Genomic DNA, 20,290 nt, shown 5'->3' with positions numbered 1-20,290 from the left:
ATAGACACTCATTATGTGTGTTCTGATCCAAATCCTTTGCTTTTCATATATAATAACGTATAAAAGAAAAACTTTTAATTTGATTAATTAAATTTTCGTAAAAGCATCAAATCCTATTAAAATGTCGGGGGAAAGGTGCTACATTAAAAAGCGTAGTAAATAATAAAAGATTTAAGCAAGAGTAATACTTGGATGAATATAAATTCTAGCTAACTTCTAATATTTAGACATATATTTTTGTAAATAAATATAAAATTATTAATGTATAACATAATGCTTGATGTGATTTTATTTGATTTGATTCTAATAAATAACCTAATAATACAAAGGTCAATTTTATGATGTCTTTTGTTTGGTGTCTACTTTTGTTTAAATTACTTTTTATAATAATTTTAAAATATTTAAAATTTTTTAACTTTTATATTTTTAAATTTAAAATTAATTATTTTATCTATTTTAATAATTAAACAATACGTTTTAGACATCATAACAAACACCTAATATAAATTGCATAGAGACACCAAAAAAAAAATATAAATTGCATACAAAATTTATTTTATCATTTGATTCAAACACCTTTTGTCGAATCACAAATAAAAAAATATATAAATCCGTTGCTTGCAGGTGATGATGAGTGTTATTAATTAATATTATGTATGAGGATGATTGAGGAGATAGAGTGATAACCTGATAGGTTATAGGGCATAGGCATAGAACCCACATTCACACATACACAGTACAAAAATTACAACCATACATTTCTGATGTACAGTTGTGATATATCCAAGACCAGAGGACAACTATATTCTTAAGAATTTCGAACTCGAACAAATGAGTGTGGTAAGGTAGACGACAATAGATGCAAACAATGTGAATAACGGATTATATTTTAAATTTATTAAATATTTAATTTTATTTTTATTTTTATTTTTTTTTCAACTTAATTTTACCCTCTCTTAATCTAAATTCTTTTCCATCGCAGTTATTTACTGCCCCTTATCCTAGCATGCAGCCATTTTTGCCGGCAACGAAGCTCTCTAACGTCGCCCTCGTCTTGTCAACGATGCACCGTCGTGTTTTAAGCCTAACCATCACGCATCATCGCTCTTCTCGTTAACCCGTTGAGAAAAATTGTAGTTCTTCTGTTGTTCGGAAGTCGCACACTTTTGAATTTTTATATAATTTTTATCAATTATTTTTTATGTATTATGAATTCTATTAAAATATTTAAAATTTCGTTTAAAAGTTGTTATTTGCATGAAATTTTTTTATAAATAAATAAATTACAATAGTTAAAAGTATATATAAACATTATTGCTAAATTTTACGTAATGAATTAATAGAAGAATATAAAATATTCGTTATTTGTTGTCATAAAACATCAAATTGATAATTTTTTTCCCTTCAAAAGCTAATTAGTCCCAGATTGTCATAAAATAATTGTTACTTTATTCAATTAATCAAACGAGCCAGATTTCAGATGTATCTAAATCAGTGTATTCAAACTTTTGTCATATCTTAAAAGTACTACATTCAAAATATGTGTATATTTATCTTGTATCTACTAAATTCTAGATATGCTTTAAAATTACCCAAAAAAAAATAAAACTAATTTTATACTCATAAAAATAAATTTTGTTCTACAAAAATATTCAAATATAAAAAAATTACTCAAAAATCCTGAATTACTTTCGTCATCATTACTATTTCCTCACTTAAACCGTCTTCTCTGACGCTTTTTAATTTCTATATGGAAGGAAGGCTGGTGCTGAACCCCGTTATGGGAAGGAGGAGTGTTTTACGAAGGGGTGGTGTCAGTTAAGAAGGAAATCGGACCGTGCGAGTAGCTATGTGCAACTCGGACCGTGCGATATGAAGGTGATCCCAACTCAGACCCTGCGATATGTTGGCCACATGCAGATGTTCCCAATTCGGACCCTGCGTAATGTTGCTCACAACACGGATGGTCCGTTTTGTGTGTATGGAGACACGCGTCGTGCAACCCTTACTCCCCAAATGGTGCCCTCATTACCAACCTTACTCCCCAAATGGTGCCCTCATTACCAACATAGTGCATGTTGTAGGGACTCTCACCATCCGATATTTCACTCTCAGCATTCACTCTCAACCTTCCAAACTCCATTCTTCTTCTTCTTCATTCCTCTGCCGGCAGTAGTGGGTGTTGTTGCATGAAAAAATAAAGAAAATACCCAAAAAATATAAAATTAAAGATGTTGATCGCCCTAAGCTTCATATTAGACATTATCTCAGCTATTCTGATTATGTAAGTTTATTTAATATTTTGTTAAATTTTTATAATTATAAATATTGTTCTTAAAATTTAGTTGTTTTTGTTGTTGTTAGGATCTGAACTTAGAAATATACATAGAATGGCTAGAACTATTTTTTACATTATTTTTAATTTTTTCCCGAATTTTTTTATTATTTATTTTTGAAAATTGTTATTGTTATGATCTGAATATTTATTATTGTTGTAACATAGAATCTGAAAATGTAGTTAGCATGAGATGATGTTATATTCATTAAAACAAACACAGTTTTTTTTTTAATTTGTTTAGTTTTTTTTATATATTTATTAGTGTTTGAAGTGAAGTGAATATTAGTATTTAGAAAATAAATTATAAAATGTAAACCAGATTATTAATAAAAATTTTTTGAAGAACGTTTTTTTTTTATTTTTTAAATTTTTTCTAGTTATAATTGTTAGGAAATTAAATATTATTGTGGTGAATGTAAGAATAAAAAATGAATGGTTAGTACTAATTTTTTATAGATATTTAGTTTGATTTCATTAATTATAATTATAATTGTTAGGAAGTTAATTATTCATTATTGTTATTAGAAGTTGAATTTAGGAAGATAATGCGAATGATTATTAGTATTTTTTAAAATTTACATATATGTGTTTAACTTTACTTATTAATAGTTAATAGCTAATTAAAAATAATACAAATTTTAATGTTATATATTTAAAAAATTGGAATCTACCCGAAATAAATAAATAAGCAGCATGTATAATCTAATCTAATGTTGTGATATTCCTGAATATTGATTAGTAATGTATTTATTAGTTGATGTCGTTAATAGTTAGTTTTGAGAAATTTCAAGAAATAATAATTTAATTTAGAAGTTGTAAATATTTGTTTTACTTTGACTTAGTTAAATAATTTATAAATGTCGTGTGGTTTTAACTAATATGTGTTGTTGAGTTATTTGTGCAAATTTTGTTAATTATTTGTTTTACTTAAAAATTTCTTACCTCCTAATAATAAGTTAGTAATTGTTAATTAGTTGACTAATATTTTCTTATGTTTTTTGTAAAAATTAAGAATGTTGACCTGTGACCATCCAGTTCCTCCTGATCGGTACGACAATAAGGTGGAGGAGTATTTACAAGTAACTGGGTTTTATCATGTATCTCAGATTGGTGTAGTACAGTGCCAGAAAGCACTTGTGAATGCTCTAATAGAACGGTAGCACCCAGATACACATACATTTCACCTACCCATTGGTGAATGTGCCATAACTCTAGAAGACGTGACTTTAATTCTTGGTCTTCCGACGGATGGTCTTCCAGTCACGGGGATGACAATGAGTAGTTTCGAAGCATTGCGGGCTGAGTGTTTGGATCAACTTGGAGTTGCACCGTGTAAGGAAGAGTGTAGAGGATGTTGCATAAAACTGACGTGGTTGCGCGATCTAAAAGAAAATTTAAAGTTGACAGATGAGATTAGTATATGTAGGTATGTGAAGTGCCACATTATGTTGCTGATCGGGACGATCTTGTTTGGGGATAAATCTGGGGCAGCTGTGCACTGGAAATTTCTACCATTGCTTCGTGATTTCCACATTATTGGACAGTACAGCTGGGGATCAGCATGCTTAGCACACCTCTACAGGGCATTATGCATGGCATCTCGCTTTAACTGCAAGGAAATTGATGGTCCACTAACACTTTTGCTCGGATGGGCTTGGATCCGACTGCCTTATCTATCGCCGCTTCCTAGGGAACCCTGCAATTTTTCGCTAGTAAACATGTAATATTATGTTACAATGTATCCGTTTGTTGATATTTAGAATACAGATGCACTAAATAAATATATCATATTAGGTGGCGTAACTGGGAGCGTGGTGACCGACGATATAGATATCTAACGCTAAGTCACTTTAGGAAGGCCTTTGATAAACTTCAAGAAGGCCAGGTTAGTTTTCATTAAAGATGTATTACTTTCGGTTTTAGTGTTTAGCTAAATATGATGAGGCATTGGTATTGTAACTGTGATGTCGGTTGTAATTATGAGTTTCATTTATGATTGGCAGTTTGTGTGGTCTGCTTATTCTGTGGATCGCGTGGATCCGAATATAATTCCTCCTGAAATCTACATGCAATCGGTTATCTGGAGTGCAACAGTGTCATTGGTGTCATTCGAATGCATCGAGTGGCATGCTATCGATAGGATTAGGCGTCAATTCAGTTTCGTCCAGGGAGTACCTAGTCAGGAACAGAATCTGGACAAGACGCATGGAGAAGTCCTGACTGGTCCTAAGAATTTTAACTGGGCCACGGCACCGACTCATTCATACCTCCTTATAACCCAACAGTACTTCCGGCTAATCATGCTAACCCGGATAAGCCAATCACACCCTGACCCATACTATGTACACTTAGCATAAAATGTCAACGGCTCAGACTCATACACCTGGTAGTCTACGCTTCTTCGTATGGTATACTCTTTTATCGCCTTAATAACACCTTCCCTTGAACTGAATTTCATCCCAACGGCAAATTCACCATCTGCTATAAAAGAAATTTTTGCCACAACGACAGCCATACAAAACATACTTAAAAAACAAATATTGTAACATTGAAAATGAACGTAAACAATTTTTTACTGCATCCATTATGACATAACTCCATTTTATTTATATTTATCTAATTGACTTATTTACACTGACTGCGAATTTATTTTCAACTAATTTACTGACTGATATTAATTTCTATTTAACTCAATCACTGGTTTACTATTTTACTAATAAATACTAATTTATATTAATGTAATTTACTAATTTACTATATAAAAACAAATTTATATATTTACTGAAGTTTTCTAACTTAACTCATAAATCCTAACTGATATTTATTTGATTTACTAATTTACATTCAACTAATTAAGTCACTTGCTAAAAATTAACTTTCAAAATATATTATTAAAAAATTCTAAAACATTTTATAAATATAGAGAATTACGTACCTGCACTGGTATAATCCGGAAACTCCAGACATGCATGACTTCCAAATTCAAAATTCGCATGAATGATGGCTCCTGAAACAGCATTTCATTTGCAAGTGCATTTGCCACATCTGACACATTCGGAGCCACAGCTCCGTCACCTTGATCTTCATCTCCATCTGGACCAACAACTTCGTAGTTGCTTTCGAACTCTTCTTCGCTATCGCTGTTGTAATCTTCCCGTAGAATATTCCGGTCGGCCTCAGATTGCTCAAACTCAACATACAACTCGATGAACGTGAGTTGACTCCGATTTTCAATATACATTGAAAACATCTCTTGCATGCTCGCTTCGTCCGTTACATATTTCGTTTGAAACTGGACGAATCCACCAAATACTTGTATAGGATATCTATATAGAATACAGGCCACTCTTCTTGCCCTCTCAGATTGAACATTTTCACAGATCACACCTTTGAGCTCTTCAAATGAGATTGTGAAAGGAATCACAACATCTAACGGATTTTCACAAACAAATCTTACTCCTTCAGATGTTTGTAATAAAATTTGACTAAAATAATACACTTTCAATAAAACTCTATCACTCATTACTCTTAATCACATAAACAAAATCAAAAACTTGAGAACTAGATCTTTGAAACTATTATGCTAAGTAAAGAACAAACAGAGATAAAAAAAACCAGAACCGTTGAAGAAGGAGAAGAAGACGCGAGAGCGTCCTCACCCGCATTCAGACACTTTTGTTTAGAGTCACCAAAATATCGGACCCTCCGATAAGGTATGATTCATTCAAAAAAATTTGAAAAACTTCTAATAGTACCCTCCGATTTGATTACACGAATTAAAAAAAATACACTTCATCAGCAACTCGGAGGTCCGAACGCTTATCAGCCAATTTTGTTTTAGTCACAACAAGTCGGACTCTCCGATTAAGTATGCTTCTTTAAAAAAAAATTAACAAATCCTAATCGTACCCTCCGATTTCATTAAACGAATTAAAACAAATTTCACTTCACTTGCAACTCGGACGGACCGATTATCAGTTCCAGAACATTAAAAATTCCATCTTCTTCAAATCGGACCAACCGATTTGTTGGTCCAAAGCTGAGAAACAAACATGTCGAAGGGTTCGAGTTCAATGACTTGACACCAGAAAAAATGCTGCCCCACATTTTGGTTTAGAACCCCATGATGCCATATCCGAAGATGACACATACGCTGCATCCATATCAATAAAATTGAGCTTCTTCTCTGAACGCCACCATTCTACTCTAGCCTTCTCTCCCAAAAGCAAACATACCAAATCTCCTTTGATGAAGTGAGCTGCACCGATTGATAACCAAGACGTCAATTAAGCCCTTATTATTATTATTATTTTTTGATACTTAGAATCACTGGTAAATTACTCAACATGGGTGGTGAGGAGCAAAACAACAACTACAACATCACCAGAAGTATAAAAAAAATCAAGCTCCAAAAAAATTCAAGCATACAAAAAGACTAAAAAAATATTAAGAATTCAAAATTAAAATGTTGAAAACCTTAAAAATAAACATAATTATAAAATGCCAACGAGTTATATCTCAAATGACATAATCTTTCTATACTCATCGAAAAATTACGCGTTCGAATCTTACTCTTAATTAAAAAAAATCATAAAACAGAAATAATAGCCATGAATTCCTTCATCCAGAACCAGCAATTTGATGATTTGGCTGACATTCAAAGAGGAGGGTTTTGATGGTGGTAGTGGTGATTACAAGGGTAATCTAAAAATTTAGAATAATTATTTGGTATTTGGTCGAATAGAACGAATCTTTCATAGATATAATGTAAATTTTATTTTTTACAAGTAGTTTTGTTAGTATTTTAAATATTTACGAATAGAAGTAATAATTTTTTTAATTTATCCAAATATACTTTTAGAATCGGTTTGATTTCTTTAAAATTATGTATGTAGTCTCGTAGAAACTTATTTTTTTTAATAACTAACATTAAATCTACTAGAATAATTTGAAATATGGTGAAATTTATATGAAATTATATATGGCCTTATATATCAAGTATTGAAAATAAATAAATTATAATTCAAATAATATAGTCTCTCTATACTCACTTAAAAGATCGCAAATTCGAGTCTTCATTCGATAAAAAAAAAGCATTGAGAGTTTCAATGAAAGTGCTACTATAGAGTTAAATTTAGCGGAAATGAGAACACATAAATTAATATATTGAGATAACTATGTTACTTGTATGAGAGCTATTTAGATAAAGACGCATAAAACGTCTTTTTTTAAAGATGTTTTTAGTAATCAAAATTTAACATATATATTCGATTAAATTATGTTATTTTTGTCAAAATTAGGCTAGACAAATTGATTTAAGCAAAAAAATGGTGAATTAAATCTTGAACTGGTCTAAATTAATATTATCTTTTTATAAAAAATAACTACAATACCCTTATTATAGAAAATGATTAAAATACTCTTATTATATATATTTAATAGGGTATTGTAGTCATTTTTTATAAAAAATAATATTAATTTAGATTAGTTTAAAATTTGATTCACTATTTTTCTGTCAAATCAATTTGTTAATTTTGACAAAAATAACACGATTTAATCAATTATATATGTTAAACTTTAATTATTAAAAGACATCTTTATAAAAGACGTTTTTGACATCTTTATTTAAATGACTCTTTTAAAATATAGTTGTGAAATTAGATAACTATTCCATACATGTTTTATGTGATGATAATGGTTGTTTAGTCCCGTCCCACCTAATAATAACTAATAACACAGATTAATTAGTTGGACAACTATTTTTTTATTCATAATAAATAATGAAAAATTTTAAAAATTATTAAAATTTATTATTTTTTATTATTATCATTAACTTAATTTATTTAGTTTAATTTTTTTAGTTACTCATCCAATAATATACTTTATCCAATACTTTTAAATATTAATAGTGAACTAATGATAAAAAATAATTAATTTCTAATAGTCATCTAATATTTTTCGTAAATAATTCTTTTTTTTCACTTTGATGTATATATTCGAGAATATATTTTTTTAATTTTTTTCAATTAAAAAATAAAAATTAATAATGAGAAATCATATTTTATACTCTCAAATAAAAAAAATTGAAAAAATCATTTCCCTGTATATTCGTGAACATCAAGAGCGATATTTGGTAAATTAGTTAAATATAAGTAAATAATTTAATCATCCTATTTATTGTAGTACGGAAAGTTTTAGTTAATTAGCTTTTCAGATCTTCAACCTTCCGGAAAAAGAATAAAATTATACCATAGAAAGACAATATTAATAATGAACCATCCAATTCCATCATGAATAATATATGGTTGTGGTTAAACAGAATAATACAGAAAAAGAGAAAGAAAAAGAGAGGGAAAAAAATGTTTCTAACACCTGTTCTCTATTCTTAGTCCAGCAGAAGCAGCAGTAGCATTGGTTGTTCTTCTTCGATCTTGTTCAACCAAAGCAGCACGTGCGGTTGTGATTGTGCTTGGAACCAAAGAAGCATCAAATGCAGTGCAATCTATCCAATCCATTAAGAGCTCCTCTTGTTCCCATATCTCTGGAATCCAAACCCTTTTAGCTACCTCTATTCTATGCCTCTTCAGCTTCTCACGCCCACTATCCTCTCCCTCCAATGCTGCTGCTCCTATTTCCTTCGAAGCACAAGGGTCTTGTGATGTTACTTTTGAACTATCTTTATATTTCTCTCTAGCATCAATGTTATTGTGTTCTTCTTCTTCTTTTTTTTCTTGTTGCTGCTCCATGTTAGGTTCCAATGGCTGAGAAGGAATTATCTGGTCTGCTTCAGATTGGTGAGCCATGAAAGGAGGGTTCTTGTCTTGTTTCATGCAGTGGGAGATAAAAAGAGGTGAAGATTTGTTTCCTTTGATGTGTTGTAATCTTAACTTGGGTTTGTGAAAGAAATAAGAGAGAAATTGGAGAAGGTGGAGCGTGTTTGAAATGGTATGAAGTGTGTGGAATAGAGGCAATGGGTTGGAGGGTGGGAATAAGTGGGAAATTAGTTTACACGTCGCATACACAAGAGGCTTCTTTCGTATGGTATGTGACAAACGTACGTGTCTTCTTTAAGATGGGGTTCTCATATGTGTGCCTTATTACATCCAACTTCTAACTTTGTTTTTCGTAAGCTTCCAAGTTCGAACTTCAAACCCAAAATTCGGGTCATCAAGATTCGGGCCCGACCTGAAATACTTACCTGACCCGAAGTGTATATATATATTCTACGGTGATTATAGTAATTATGAAATTTTTAAAAAGTATTATTAAAAATTAACATAATACTTTTTAATTTAAAAAATAAAAAATATATATATCAAAATGTAAAAAAAGTGACTTTCACAATATTTATATAATCATGTCGAAATATTTTTATACTAGAATTTATACACATATTATTATGTTGCTGATGACCAATAAATTATTGTATATACACATATATTTTTTATAGTATCTTTCAATTCAAAAATTATTATGTCGTTGATGACCAATAAATTACTATATATATAAAATAAGATTCAAACGTCAAATATATATTTAAATAGACAATTAAATTAATCATTCAATCAATCTTAATTGGTTGATCCGAGACATATTTAATAAGATTGATTTGTATTTGTTATTTTTATTCGATATCAATTTAAGATCGAACTCAGGTTATATTTTGAATAAAATTGAATCTGTTTGAAGTCATATATAAAAATAAAATTAATAATAAAATATTAAGACTTTTTAAAATAATTTTTTTATATTGTATAATAATATTTTCGTTTTAAATTATTTATTTTAGTATAAATATTATATAATATCTACTATATTCTATGTTTAAATTATTCTTTCTAAATTTAATATTAATTAAATGTTAAATCAACCTGATTAAACCAAATTTTTTTGAATTAAGTTTGGATTTAAATATTTAAAAATGATTTAATAAAAAATTAAGATTGGACTCAAATCTAATTAAACTAAGTTTATAGACACCCTTAATCAAAATTAATTAATCCAAAAAAAATTAAGTGCACAAGAATATTATGTGTTCTTAAACATATTTAAAATATATTTTAATAAATTTCCAATCACTCATTTAAATTTATTGTACTAAAGCCTTATATATGTTTAAGGATAAATTATTTTAATGATTTTGGAATACGTATTAAATGTGATCCGACCCCTTCCAAAAATTTTCCGTGACAGAGAGGCCCTATTGGATTTCCTTCTATTGATCTTTGGAGGATTGTGAGGTTGATCTTCTCCTTAATTATTATATATGATTATTGGCCTTCAGCCAATGAGGTTGCATCATATGATTTCTTTTCCCTAACACGGATCCCTATTTTTCATGATTATTCAATCAACTTGAAATGTTTGTACATGTTCTATGATTTGCATTGATGGCTCCTTTTACACGCCCAAAAAATAAAGGTAATCAACTAGGATATTAATTACCTGTAGTTAATTAATATATAGATTGTAAAAGAAGTTTAACAAAAGAAAAAAAAAGTTTTCTAAATAAAAAATAATTTTAATTTCACTTTATTCTTATTTATAATTAAAAAATTATAATTTTTTTTTTAATTATAGATCCTCCACCATCAACGACGCATCATTTTTTATCAATAGCACTGTCTCTTCCTCCACGTCTCTTTTTTTGTGCTTTTTTTTCTTACATTTTTTTTATCTTATTTACAGTAAAAAAAATTAAATTTTTTTTTTCTTCATAAATAGCCGTGCGTCCTGCACCATCAACGATGCATCATTTCTCATCGCTAGCACTCTTCTCCTCCTCCTCCTCCTCCTCCTCCTCCTCTTCCTCCTATTATAAAAAAATATTTCTTTTTATTAGTTTTCAGATGTTTCTTTCTCATGTTTTAAAAAGTAACATCCAAAATTTAACGGAAAAACATCTAAAATCATAGAAAAAGAACATTTGAAACCTAAAAAAAAATCTATGTACAAGAAAAGAAGAAGAAGAAGCGGCGCGAAAGGAGAGGCACAGCGGAGTTGAGGGAAAGATACACGGAGGGAGAGGAGAAGTGAATGGGGTCGGAGGTCGCGTACTTTTTGAACGTAAAATCATAGTGTTTTGAAAAGTTGGTTGCTTGACTGCATATAGAGTTGGTTTTCTATACTTTCTCTAAAGATATTTGTTTTTATTTTGGATCAAACACAAACTCTAACAGGTTATCAGGAACTACACAACCAAGTGTTTTATTAGCCAAGTCTCAACAAAGTCAGATAAGTGTGCGCTTCTTTTTTTCAACCACGTCGTCATTGTATTTGATTTCTTCTCTTTTTTTTTTCTCTTCATCCTCTTTTATTATCATCATCATCGTCGTCGTCTTCTTCATTTTCTTTTCTTATATATATTCAGAAAACTAGAGCACATAAATTTTGATGCACAATACAAAAAATTTTGGTGCACAGTACAAATTTTTAAAAGATTGCATGTTCATAACATTGACACTCAACCAATAAAATACGTAAAAACATAGAAATTTTGGTACACAATACATAAATTTTGATGTTCAGCACATAAATTTTTAAAGGACTATGAGTTAAAAATATTAACACCTAACCAACAAAATACATATAATATAAAAATTTGATACACAGCACAGAAATTTGTACAACATAAAAATGTTTGAAGGACCACAATTGATTTACCCAACCAACAATATATATTTGCGCAAAATTTATGTGCTATGTGAAAAAATTTTTGTGCTATGAATAAAAATTTATGTGCTTTATCAATAAGTTTTTATGCTCTTTAACAAAAACTTTTATACTAAAAAAAGTGCAAAAAAAAAAAAGCGATACCTCATGTACGCATTTTTTTTGCTAGATTTATGCCAACTTAATTGAATTTTGTTACAAAAATATTTATACGTGTAGTATCACCGATTAATTAAACGTTAAGCTTTAATTAGTGTCCAAAAAATATTAAATATTTTTAATTATAAATAATATAGGTTAATTTTAAAAAATATCTCCACCAATATTTTTAATTAAAAATTCTCAAACCGCAAAAAATTTACTGACCATTTTGTCAATTACTGATCGTTTCGTCACAAAAATTTAAAAAAATATAAAAAAATTTAACTTAAAACTCCTACAAAAATAGAAAAAGAACCGCCACTAAATTACGTCGTGGGGGTTTTGTAAAACCGCCACAAATATGCTCGTGGCATCTCAAATTTTGGAAGTTTGAAAAACTCTCACAAATCTTTTTGTGGGGGTTTCAAACAACCACAAACCAAAAAAAAAATCGCCACAAATAAACTTGAATCTTGTAGTAGTGAAAGGATATGGGAGAGGTAACCAAGAATCGTCGAAAACTTTAACGGAGGAGCTCAAGCCGACTTGTCAGTTCAGGCCTTTCTCAACAACATTTCTACCCACTAGCAGACTTCGCAACCCCATAAAAGTAATGTCTCTATCTTTGCTCTCATTGCATCAGAATATCTGAAATACTTTTCTTTGAGAATTCTTGCTAATAAGGACTTAAGTTGAGCAATTATTCTCTAAATTTATTTTTCTAAAAGAGCCAAATTCTGAGTTTCTAGGTCTCTGATTCTTAAACTACCTCCTTTCTTTGGCGTAGTTATTGTATTCCAGATTATCTAAACCATTCTCTTTTCTGAATATTTTTGTCCCCACTAGAATTGTGAAAGCTTGCTATGAATTTCTGAAATCAAAGTGTCAGGGAGTTTGAAGCATGACAAGGTATATATTGGGATTGCCTCACCAAGTGTTTTAAGCAAAACATGTCATCCACCCGATGAAAGAGAACTCCTCTTCCACCCTATCATCTTCTTTCGAACTTTTTCCTTGATGAAACTAAATGACACCTTCTTCGATCTATTCACAATGAAGCATAGAGCAAGGTACTTGTCCTGTGCCCTAACATGGTCAATATTTAGAGTCTTTGTCAGTTGAGTTCGTAGTGATTGTGGAGTATTATTGCTAAAGAAAATAGCGGATGTGTTGAAGTTAATCCACTATCCACTAAAGCTCTCGTAGTGCTCTAACAACTCTAGAACTCTACTGCAACTATTACTTGTCTTACAAAATAGGATAGAATCATCCATAAATAGAAGGTGATTTACTCTTGGGTTTTGTCTATTCACCTGGATACCTTGAATTTCACTACTTTGTGTAGTAAGAAGGAAATGTCTTTTGCATAAAATAGGAAAAGATATGGGAATAGAGGATCACCTAGTCAGATACCTCTATTTGGTTTAAAGAAATTATAGGGTTGACCTTTCATAACAATAGAATAAGAAACAGTAGTTAACAATTCACGAATCCAATTTATCACAATATCATCAAAACCCAATTTGTCCAATATAAACCATAAAAAGTGTCATTCTACTCTATCATAAGCCTTGTTCATATCTAATTTAATAGTCATTTCGTATTCTAGCCCCTACTTCTTGATTTTTAGGTAATACATACACTCATGAGCTATCAGAATATTATCAGATATTAGACAACCTTTGTTAAATGCACTCTGATTTAAGCTGACAAGCTTATTCATTAAATCTTGAAATCTGTGCACCATCACCTTAGATATAATTTTATAGACAACCATTGAGAGGCTAATAGGTCTCACCTAAGTCATGTTGCTTGCATTCGGTATTGTTGGAATGAGGCAAATATGCATGTGGTTGAAATTTTTGAGAATTCGACCACCCGCAAAGAAGTTCCGTATTGCCCGAAAAACATCACCATTCACAATATCCCAATAAGTCTGAAATAATTTTGAGGTCATCCCATCATCACTTGGGACATTCTGTGGGTGTATGCTGATTGTTGCTCATTTCACTTCCTCTATAGTAACGGGCTTTTTGAGCTTTCGGTTTATAGTAGCTGATACTCTAGGCTCAAAATTATCAAAGAAAGGGGTTGGATCAGCATGACACTCTAATGAGAATATACCTTTAAAGTATCTTTCAGCAGTCGCGACAATAGCAGTATTAGAGGTAGCTTCCTCTCCTTTGTCATCAATTAGTTTTCATATCTTATTTCTTCTTATTCTCGATCTAAACTTCTGACGAAAGAACTTAGTGTTCTGATCACCTTCCATGAGCCATTTGACTCTTGATTTGTTTTCTAATAAAACTCTTCATCCTGAAAAGCAATTTCTAGCCTCCTTTCAAACTCTATTAATTTGGTGCCCCTAGAATACCTGTTGCCCGAAGATCATCAATGCAATTAGTGAGCTAGTCAATTTCTTTTTTAGAGTTGTAGTTGTTCTCTTGCTGCCATTGAACAATTCTGTGCCTACATCATTTTATTTTTTGAGATAGAGTGAACATGGGTGAGCCATCAATCTCCTCTCTCCGAATCTCTCCCACTATCCACCTTATTTCCTCCATTGTGCACCATATTTCCTGGAATTTGAAGCATCTCTTCGACCTTTCTGAATTCGGATTGGTGTCAAGTAATAAAGGAACATGATCTGAGCCTAGTTCAAAAAGTCTGAATGTCTGACAACTATGGAGTTAGAATATTGCTGCTGTCAGTTAATCCCCGCTAATGTCCTATCCAATCTCTCCTGAATTAATTTATTTTCTCTATATCTATTTGATCATGTAAACGGCCTCCCAATCATACCCATATTCAAGAGAGAATTATCATAAAAAAATCACTAAATGCAGAAATGGTAGAAGGAGCTTTATCATAATAAGCTTTTTTTTCTAACTGAGACAAAATAGCATTAAAATCACCCGTGATAATAACCTTACCCTTAAATTGTTGAATAATAGGATGTAGCTCCACAAATTAATGAAAGTGTGTTTGTTTATTGGTGTTGAAATACACGCCTATCACCCCCAACTCTTATTAAGAGTCGCATCTTGAACTTTGACAATAATGAAATACCAGTCTGATTGGATAATTTGCATATTTAACCCATCTTTTCATCTAAAAACTGTTGTTCTATCCAACTCCACAATATGATGATTATAAAATCCAACCAGATTTAGCTTTGTTCCACTTGTCAAACTTGAATTTTAGTTTCACAGATAAAACCAAGCACGAGAGAGTGAAATTTAACAATCCCTTTGAGATAATAAAACTTAAATAAAATTTTTTCGACCACATAAATCTAGCTTCATAATATATAAAACAATAAACTTAATGCATAAACTAATTAAGATGCCAATTTGCTTTGTTACTCAAACATGAATCCGAAATATGAAGTTTTGATGATATGAAATTGTGGACGATGACTTTACACTATATATCACATGGGTGTGTTTCTATAAGGTCCTACTTGAGAATCCAATCGAAGTTGAATTAAATGATATTTTAAAAGCTAAAATTTTGAAAATGTTGATTCAGCTAGTATGATTAAGATCAATCAAAATATTTTGATTTGATGTCACCACTTTTACATATTCTTAGTATCAACCATCTATTTAAGAATTTATACTTTGAACAGGATGTTAATTCATCAAGCCTTCTAAAACTGGAAAAGGAGACCAGAGAAGAGGATAAAACAATTATTTTTTAGTAATTTATCTTTTTTATTTCAGGATCCATTATCCCATTACTTCGATAATGGGAGTTTAGACTTGTATAAAAAAATCGTTATTTTGGCATCAATTTATCAGAATATATGAATCTTTAAGTAAAATCTAAAAATTAATATGTTTAGGACCGTCTACTCATATAAATGATAGCATCGTTTGTTTTTTCAAATTCACCACTAATAAAATTTGAGAAAAACAATGAGTATTTCTAAAACTTCAAATTATATTCATTTCATATGGAGCACACTAATTAACATTTCATAGATATATATGCCTTTATATACACATTACTTACGTAATAAAAGATTGATATCAATTTCACTTGCATGGTAATAGACTAATAACTACAACTTACAATATTAGTTATGTTCAATTTGGATTTAATGTCCTGAATTGGAAAGATATGCCTTGACTAGTTAAAATATGAGCTGTAAATTCTAAAAATCTTCTAACGACTTGTAGCATCATGTATTGGTAATGTGTGGATTCTTCTTCAAGTTTCTTGTATATATTCATTCTAAGTTACTTTAATCCATTTTGACAACTCCAATACATATTGTAACTTCATGAAATTTCTACTCAACTTGCTTTGAATATCCAACAATTACTTCTCTTAATCAAGTTGTAGCCTTAATCATTTCAAAAATATACTTTTCATTTTGCAAAATAATTTGATTTTCGGTAGCTTTATAAAGATATTTGTTATTTATTCTTCTGTAAGACAATACTTAATCAATACTTTTTTTTATTTATCAATTCTCTAATTTTGTGAAATCGAATATCAATATACTCTGATCTTTTATGAAATACTATATTTTTGCAATGTGCAATAACTAATAACTTGTTATTATAAAATATTGTTGTTAGAGTACTTATTTCTCATTTAATTTCTTAAGAATTCTTTTTAATCATACTGTCTGTGTTGCACAATTTATTGATATATATTTTGTTTCTGCTGTAAAGAATGTTATTACTAATTATTTTTTTAAAGATAAAAAAATTAGAACAGAAGCAAGATGAAGTACAAATCTCGAAAAAATTTTATATTTCTAACGTAGAATTTAATGTTGTACATCATCATTATATAAAAAAGTCTCTCCATTATAATTTATCATAGCGTCAATTGAATATTCTTTTAAATTATAACATCAACACCTTCTCGTAAACTTACATGAAGGCTTTAATGATTATAAAATTTTTAGTGAGTGGAATTTATTTTTCAATTACTTTAATTTTTTATTGATTTAGAAACCTCACTATTATAGCTATAGTAAGTCAATTTGGGAATACTCTTGATTCTCGTAACCTCTTTTGCAAGAACTCTCATGCTTTACAATTTTTCTAACAAGAACTATTATTTTCACAAATTCTTTAAAGTGAGTAAGATATTTTTACACATTCTCCAATTTTTTACTAATTGACTCCAAATTAATTGACTCCATAAATAAACAACTATATGAGAAATTTTTTCATACTTTACAAACTCTCAAACAGTTAGCGCTGGATTAAACTAACTTTGATAGCATATATAAGTAATATCCAACAATTAATTCTCCTAAGATCGCTCACTCATTAAATGACACTATCATATTTTTCTCTCAAATTTACTGCTACTCATAAAAATAGAGAAGAACAAAAAACATTTCTAAAATCTTAAAGCATATTCATTTGATAGAACATAACAACATTACATAGCCCTAGCAGGTCGGGTACTCACAACCAGAAGTAATTCAGCGGCGCTTTACACGGATAAAAGAGGCCAGCAGCTTCTTGTTGGGGATGGCCATAGCTTCGGTTGCGTCGTAGGAGAGTTTGAGGTGGGGTGCGATGGTGCATACATTGTTCTGCCTATTTCTAAGTCTACTTTGGCGGAGGTCGCGGGCGTCGGTGAAGGAGACTACGCGATCTTGGGAGAGAAGAGGGTGGAAGGTTTTGCCCTTCACGCATCGGCTGTGGAGTTTGTGAGGCCCAACAGCAACGAGGAGAATAGTGGGGGAATGGGAGGGTAGGAAGCAGGACGACTGGTTGTTGGTGGCGGCGGCTGTGATGATCGTTGCACAGAGGAAGATGACGTGGATAATAGTAAACCGCGAGGAGCTTGTCGAGCCACTACTGAGCTGATTGGTGCCAGGAAGGAGTTGATCGGTGGTGCAGGGCAAAAGGCGAGTCTGGCGGAGAACTGCTTAGCCAACAAAGTAAATGGTGTTGGGTTGATGGCGTATTCTGTTGAGGAACTGAAAAAGAAGAGATATGAGGCTGGTGCAGAGGGTGACGCTGTAAGCGCAGGCGAGGTAGGAAAAACAGTAACTAGGAATGAGCTGAGGGTTGAATGGATCCTGTGCTAGAGCAAATAGGGTGAATGTGACTGACAAAAGGAACACTGAAGCTAGCTCGATGAGGGATGGTGAAGTGGAGGAATTAGATTCAGGGGGTGAAACTATTTTGTTGGAGGAAATTTGTGTCCAAGAGGAAGGGGCTATAAGGGACTTGGAGAAGTCGGGATGTTCGGATAATGACGTTGACAGTGAGCCGTACCAAGTAGAGCAAGGTGGTAGTTGGGTTGCAGACTTGGAGGAAAATAGAGTAGCTTGGGATTTGGCGATGGAATCAGGAGTTATTCCTTATGATAAAGAAGATGATATTATGGATGCTCTTCAAACTCAGAATGAACTTATTGCACAGAAAAGGAAGTAAGCAAAACAAAAAGAGAAAGCAAGAAGGAGTCATCCTAAAAATCAGAACAAGTGTGTAATACAATTTTTAAATGATTTTAGTTTTTGAATGTGAGGGGCTTAGGGGGTGTTGGAAGCTTGGGTATGGTAAAAAAATTTAAGACAAAATATAGTTTGAACATGTTAGGATTAATAGAGACGAAAAAGCAGGTGGATACAAAGTTGATGCAGTGTAATTTTGGAAAAATGATGTAGTGGGTTGGGTTCTTGTGAGTTCCAGACGGTGCTTTTAGAGGTTTTTTATTGTTGTGGGACGTACTGATATTTGACTTGCGTAACTGCTATAAAGGGGAGAGATGGTTGTGTGTGGAAGGAGTGTTGACAAACAAGAATTTTAATTTTGCGTTCTGCTGGTTGAGTTTTATCTATGGTTTGTGTCAAGTCCCTATTAGCTACATGGGTGACTTTAATGAGGTTGTACAAGTGGAAGAAAAGAAATGAGCTAGTATATTTACAGTATCAGTAGTAGTTTTTAAAACATGGATACAAGATATGGAGCTGGTGGTTCTAGAGCTGAATGATCGGAAGTTTACGTGATTTTGGGGTCAATCGTGCAGTCGCTTTGATCGGGTATTGGTTAGCGTGGGATGGATTGAAGAGTTTTCTGGTGACGATGCTGAAAGGCGGGCAAAGAGATTTATCTGATCATTGTCCTTTGATCGTGGAGAATAGTAGATTGCTAGAAAGTCCGAGGTTGTTCTGGAATTTAAATTATTGGATCACTCATGAGGGTTTCTGAAAATGGTAAAAGAGGACTGGTGGGGGTTAGAGGATTTCTCAGGTGTTGCGAAATTTTTCAACAAATCAATTAGGAGCTACAAGAGTGGACTGAGTTTGATCTTTTAGTTGTTGACAACATTACTTGATATGACTGTGGAGGGATGTTTGTTTGTTTGATTAGCATTTATTTTTTGTTTAGTTGCTCTACCTTGTTGTGTTGAGCTCTTTCCTTAAAAAAAAAACAAAAAACAAAAAAAAAACATTACATAGCTATATATGTCTTTATATAGGGACCGCTTAATTAATAAAATATTAATATCAATTTTACTTGCATGATTGTAGGTTAATAGTTAAATTAGTCCCTGAAAGATGAGGAATTTTTTAAATTTGTCCCTGAAAGATTTTTTCAATCAAATTGGTCCTTCAAAGATTACGAATTAATCATATACATCTTTTAGTTACTCCACTCACAATTTTTGTCAACGATTATTGATGTGAAATATTAACTGATAGCACACATGACACATAATATTTTCAACTAGACGTTGACTAAATATAATTACGAAAATCTATCAATTTAGTCACTCGGTCATATTAAGAATAGGATTTATGTAATTGGGAAAAATGAGTAAATTAATAAATTTTTATTTAATATTCAATTAGACATATTAAGTATTATATATGTTATCAATTAATGTTTTATAACATCAATTTTTAAAAAAATTGTTAATGGAGTGACTAGAGAACAAATATGTTTAATTCGCCATCTTTAAAAGACTAATTTAGTTGAAAAATCTTTCAAGAATAAATTTAAAAAATATCTTATCTTTTAAGGACTAATTTAATTATTAACCGCATAATTGTAACTACAACTTACAGCACTAATTGTATTCAATTTTAATTTAATATCTTAAATTGGTAAAAGATAGGCTTTCCCTAGCTAAAGATTTGCAGCCTCATATATT

At 31.0% G+C, this 20,290-nt stretch overlaps 1 protein-coding gene across 1 annotated transcript; it reads right to left on the bottom strand.

Moving 5' to 3' along the window:
* Positions 1 to 6,042: 6,042 nt before the first annotated feature.
* Positions 6,043 to 9,375, bottom strand: LOC107493984 (protein BIC1). The gene is made up of 2 exons (XM_016115023.3): positions 8,711 to 9,375; positions 6,043 to 6,596 (listed from the first exon to the last, which is right to left on the bottom strand). Exons 1-2 carry the CDS (start codon positions 9,166 to 9,168, stop codon positions 6,545 to 6,547), a joined length of 510 nt encoding a protein of 169 aa, XP_015970509.1. The 5' UTR covers positions 9,169 to 9,375; the 3' UTR covers positions 6,043 to 6,544.
* Positions 9,376 to 20,290: the final 10,915 nt, after the last annotated feature.

Source organism: Arachis duranensis, chromosome 6 (genome assembly GCF_000817695.3).
Source record: "Arachis duranensis cultivar V14167 chromosome 6, aradu.V14167.gnm2.J7QH, whole genome shotgun sequence".
NCBI lineage: Eukaryota > Viridiplantae > Streptophyta > Magnoliopsida > Fabales > Fabaceae > Arachis > Arachis duranensis.
The sequence above is the reverse complement of the archived record's forward strand: the minus strand, read 5'-3'. Positions and strand labels throughout refer to the sequence as shown.